Below are 5,191 nucleotides of genomic sequence, written 5' to 3' on the forward strand. Positions count from 1 at the left end.
TAAACCCTTCAACCTCAGGAACCCACTTTAGACCTGGGCTTGGAGAAGTTACCTGCAGCTGGCTGTGGGAAGAGAAAGGAAAGTTTTGCGCAAGCAATTCCCAAACGCCCACCGGATTGTGTCACAGCCCTGACCATGACCCTTGCTGGGCCCCAGGAGCCCCGCCCACAGCTTGCTATAAAGGTCAGTGAGCTCTCAGGCCACCAGTCTCAATGGATCCAGGTGCTTCCTCTCTCGTTATGGCGCTGCCCTGGGCCCTTGCAGTCCTGAGTCTCCTCCCTCTGCTGGACGCCCAAGACCCAGCCTGTGCCATCCTGAAGCCAGCACCAATCACTAATGCCACCCTAGAGCGGGTGAGTGCCGGGTTTCCCTTCACCTGCTGGCTCGTGGCTAGCCCCCTGCTCCTGGCTCTATCCTTTCCTCTCCTGGATCCTGGGGTGAAGCTCTGACCAGCTGGGTGGCCTCAAGTGGCATTCCCCTGCCTCCGGACCCAGAAGCCCCGTTCCAAGGTACCTCAGCAGGGCGTGGTTCTGTGCTGGGCAGAGAAAGGCTGCCTGTAGGGGTGCCTGATTCATGGTGTGAGCCTCTTTGTCTCCTCATCTGCAAAATGGAGCAAGAGATTAGCTGAGTCTCCTCCCAGCTGACTGTCGAGGATTCAGCCACAAGCCCCCCATCACCAGCTCCCGGTTTCTCCCCAGCTCTCTGGCAAATGGTTTTACATCGCCGCGGTCCTTCGCCATCCTGAGTACAACCAGTCAGCTAAACAGATCCAGACAACCTTCTTTTACTTAACCCCCAACATAACAGAAGACGTGATACTACTCAGACAGTACCAGACCACGTGAGACCCCCACACGCCAGCCCCCGCCCTCCTCACCCTCCTCACAGCATGCACCAGCTTCTGGCTTCCACTCCCAGCAGCTGAAAGACCTTGAGCAAGTCCCTCCCCAATCCTGCCCTCAGCCTTCCCATCCTTGGAGTGGGAGTGCTGACTCCAATCTCCGCCCAACTCTTGACCCTGCACGACTGTGATAGGCGACTGTCCTTATCTCCTTGACCATCTTACTCTTTTCTCCCACCTTGTGTCTGACTTTAGCGGAGGCCAGTGCGTCTATAACTCCAGCTACCTACAGGTCCAGCGGGAGAATGGGACCCTCTCCAGATACGGTAAGGGCTGGCCCTTAGACTGGAGGCCACTGTGTGGGAAGCGAGGACTGTGGGTGGGCTGCATGGCCTATACGAGGAGGGCTGGAGGCTTTGGGCCCAGAAAACACGGGGAAGGCTCATGTCTGGTATATACGGGGTCCCAGTGCCTGCACACTTCAATAATCTTAGTAATAACTACCAACATTGTGAGTTCTTACTATGTGCCAGGCACTTTTTGAGGTCCTTTACATGAATTAACTCACTGAATACTCACAAATAACCCAAAACCATGACAATGATTGTGCCCAACTTACAGATGATGAAACAGAAGCACGGAGAAGTCAAGTAATTTCCTTGAGGTCACACAGCTTGTAATTAGAACTAGGGTTCAAACTCAAGGCTGGCTCCAGACCTGCCTCTCTCTTAGCTATTCTTTATGGTGCTCTGGAAGTGAAGGGGGCAACCCATGTATTGGACAGACAGTGACTTCGCCCGTGTCCCAGTCATCACTGCAGAGATGGCACAAAGTAGGGGCACAAAATGCCCACGGAACTGAACCGACACCACTTACAGCCCTGAGGCTCCTCTCGGGACCTCATTTTCCTCACCTGCAAAATGGGAAGAAAGACCCTGACTTCCACAGTCTATATGGGCTCCTGAGTCCATGTGCATATGCATGTGGGTATGCATGTATGTCTGTCTGCATATTCCGTGTCTGTATTACACACATGCATGTTCCATCTATGTATTCCATGTGTTTGCTGTGTATTCCACGTGTGCACTGTCTGGACATATTCCATGTATGCATGGAGAGCATTCAGCACAGGGCCCAGCACACAGTAGGAGCTGAGGACATGGCAGCCCAGCTGAATCCTGGGTCTTCACTGGTCGGCTGTGTGACCCTGGGCACACCCAGGCTTCCTTATTGTGCCCTGCTCGTGGTTACACCCCAGAGGCTCTTTTCTCCTCCAGAGTGGGGCACAGAACATTTTGCCTATGTGCTGCTCACCAAGGACCCTAAGACCTTCATGTTTTCCTACTACCCGGAAGACGAGCTGAACCGGGGGCTGTCCTTCTACGGTAGGCACCCTCGGCAGTCCCCAACTCCAACCCACCCCAGCACCACCCCAGGCTCACCCACCCCGAGGACTGTGCTCCCTGAACTCCAGCCCTGTCTGGCCTTCCACGGGGCCCTGCAGCATCCTCACCCAGCCCCCTGCTCCTCACTGCAGCTGACAAGCAGGAGGTGACCGAAGAACAACTGAGAGAGTTCCACGAAGCCCTCAAGTGCATGGGCCTACGGGAGACAGAAATCCTGTACACCGATGGGAAAAAGGTAAATAAACGCAACAGGGCCTGGCCAGTGCTCACCGTTAGCCTGGGGTTGACCCTGCCTCGGGCAGCTCTGGGGGCCCAGAGAGGGAAAGCAGTCAGCCGAGGCTGCACAGCAGAGCAGGATATCCTACTTTTAAGCTCCTGCTCACTGGCAGGGGCAATGGAGCCTCACGTAGGCCTGTGGTGGTGAATGAGAGCCCAGGGGGAAGATCACTGTAAACTCAGGGAGGACTCCCAGAGCAGGTGGGGAGGGTCTGAGAGGCCAACAGGAGGGGAATGAGCGAGGCGTGGTGGTGAGACTTCGGTAGGAGACACACATGGGGCGTCCCTGTGTGGTGCAAACGGTTAAATGTTGACCACTAGTCCGAAGGTTGGCAGTTCGACCCCACCGACAGGCACCTCAAGACTGGCTTGTCTGCTCCCAGAAGGTCACAGCCTTGCACACCCCGTGGAGCAGTTCTGCTCTGCATACGCGGGGTCAACATGAGTCTGAATCGATAACTAACAATGACCCCTGGGCTTTGACTCCTGCCTGCTCGTGTTGAACACTTGTGTGGCAGGAATTGGTATTGTGGCTTCAGTGTCGCCCAAACTGCAGCAAGTCCAAGACCACTGTCCCAATTTTGTATAACTGAGGCTTGCCTGTATAAGCATTACCTTCATGCTTTTCTTTAAACCTGTCTTGAATGAAAGGCTTTCCTTGGTCTCTTCCTCTGTAGTAATACCTGTGAAATCACACAGCTGATGAGCTGCTTACACTTTTTTGATATACATAAAATATGTTCATAATTATTAAGATAAAACATCTCATGAGTTTGCCACCTGAGGTCAATTCACATGAGCAGAAGTGGTTGGAACCCCTTTCCTTGCACTGTGAAGCCCGGGAAAGGGCTAGGAGCTCAGGCACCAAGTCAGACCACCTGGTCGACAGCTTACCTCCCTCATCTAGGTGGGTGGCTTGGGACAGGTCATGTGGCCACTCTGAGCCTCAGTTTCATCATCTGTAAAATGGTGGTGGTTGTGAGGAATGAGGAGACATAGCATAGGGGTCTGGCAGGTCATAAGTGCTCAGTAAATGCCAGTTGTTCTTAAGGGTTTGAGCCCCCATGGTAGAGATGAATAAGCTGAGGCTGAGCCAGGGAAAGTCACTTGCCCAAGTGGCAGAGCCAGTGTTGGCAACCCCGGTTGGGCTGGTTCCCCAGTCCAGAACTTACTCCATCCCCACAAAAACCTCCCTCCACCTTCACTGTCCTTCCTGCTCCCCACCCCACCCCGCCCATGTCTTCCAGGACCTGTGTGGGCCGCTGGAGAAGCAGCATGAGGAGGAGAGGAAGAAGGAAAACAAGGGGTCCCAGGTGGACACAGAGTTGGGCTAGGACTTGGGGACTTTGGGACCCATCCTCATCCCCCTGCCAGCCCTTTGTATCTGCTGCATTGCAGCTGTTATTAATAAAGTTTCTATGTTTGGAACAGGCTGGCCGGGTCACTTGCTCGTTTGTTCTGACTTGAGCCCTGGCTCAGCATTAGACCAGGCCTGCCCCTGGTGGGAAGAGCCCCTGTGCAATACCCAGCGCATGTGCCAGGGTGGAGGTCCAGACGCAGCAGGTGCCGTGGGAGCCCAGAGCGGGGAAGTTTTCTTCTGCAGTGGGGAAGTCTGGGAAGCCTTCCTGGAAGGGGCATCTGAAAGATTAGGAGCTAGATAAAATCTACTGTTCCCTCTGCAAGCCAAGAACCTGAGAGGACACATTTGAGGATCTAGAGGCTGAGGACCCTAAGTAGAGTTGAAGTGGATAAGGGCAATGAGAATTCAGGCATGTGACACGATCAGGAAGGACCTTACTTGAGACATACCACCCAGGCCACCTGGGGAGGCAAGTTAGGAGGAGCAGGACCGAAGGCAGGATGACCCTTGCGGAGCCTGCTGTGGATCTCCTGGCAAGAGGTGGTGGCCTGGGTGGGGGCGGGGCAGGGGTGATGCAGAGGAGCAGCCGAGTGTCTGGGTGACTCTCTGTTGCCCACTTGAGAGGCCCAGAGGAGGAGAATGACACCTGGGGTAAGGTTGCTCCCTAGGAACCAGCCCACATCTTGCAAATGTGTTTGGAGCCCTTGAGATGGGGCCATGTCTATGGCACGGCCTACTTTGTGGCATAAACGGAGCCAACACCTGAAACCAGAAGCCCAGCGAGGAAGGGCCAGTTTCCTTTTAGACCAGAGGGGCTTATCATTTACAGCTTCTTGTAGCTAAGGGAAGAAGCATCACTCCAGCAGCAGAAGAGTTGGGGCTGAAGTTCTGGGGCAATTCCATAAGTGCAGGTGCGTAAACTATCTGTAGAGTGACAGAACAATAACCTGGTGTTCTGATTCCCAGCTCCGTGCCCTCACATGCCAGCGTCCTTTTTTCCTCTCCTGCCAAGAGCCAGGGTCTATGTCCCCAAGACTCCAACATCCTTTGCTAAACAGGTGAAGCCACTGCTGTGCCCGGGATACCGGGAGCCCCCTCTCAGGTTCCCCCTCCCATCCTAATGGAGTTAGAACATTAGCAGATGGAATAGCCTCTTGGACCCCAGAAGGGTCTGGACCCAGAGGCTCAGGGTCTACAAGAAATCTTCCCATTTCACTGTTGCTTCCAGCAAGACACCATCTTCAACTGTACTGAGGGGGATCAGCTGAAAAATAAAATAGAAAGTGTCCTGGGGGCACGAAGGGAGTG

The 5,191-nt window shown here is 54.3% G+C and overlaps 1 protein-coding gene across 1 annotated transcript; it reads left to right on the top strand.

The window, feature by feature from the left end:
* The first annotated feature begins 239 nt into the window (after window positions 1-239).
* Window positions 240-4,149, top strand: LOC101350789 (alpha-1-acid glycoprotein 2-like). Its single transcript, XM_004391135.2, has 6 exons — window positions 240-353; window positions 699-841; window positions 1,097-1,167; window positions 2,119-2,226; window positions 2,379-2,482; window positions 3,771-4,149. The coding sequence occupies exons 1-6, from the start codon at window positions 240-242 to the stop codon at window positions 3,855-3,857; spliced, it is 627 nt and encodes a 208-aa protein (XP_004391192.1). The 3' UTR covers window positions 3,858-4,149.
* The last annotated feature ends 1,042 nt before the right edge of the window (window positions 4,150-5,191 follow it).

This window comes from Trichechus manatus, unplaced genomic scaffold (assembly GCF_000243295.1).
Source record: "Trichechus manatus latirostris isolate Lorelei unplaced genomic scaffold, TriManLat1.0 scaffold00747, whole genome shotgun sequence".
NCBI lineage: Eukaryota > Metazoa > Chordata > Mammalia > Sirenia > Trichechidae > Trichechus > Trichechus manatus.

Bases quoted from the DNA above. Each gene is read 5' to 3' on its own strand.
- LOC101350789 (XM_004391135.2), top strand. From the start codon at position 240: ATGGCGCTGCCCTGGGCCCTTGCAGTCCTGAGTCTCCTCCCTCTGCTG. The intron at 842-1,096 runs GTGAGACCCCCA...GTCTGACTTTAG, and splicing joins CTCAGACAGTACCAGACCAC to CGGAGGCCAGTGCGTCTATA. The intron at 2,483-3,770 runs GTAAATAAACGC...CATGTCTTCCAG, and splicing joins TGTACACCGATGGGAAAAAG to GACCTGTGTGGGCCGCTGGA.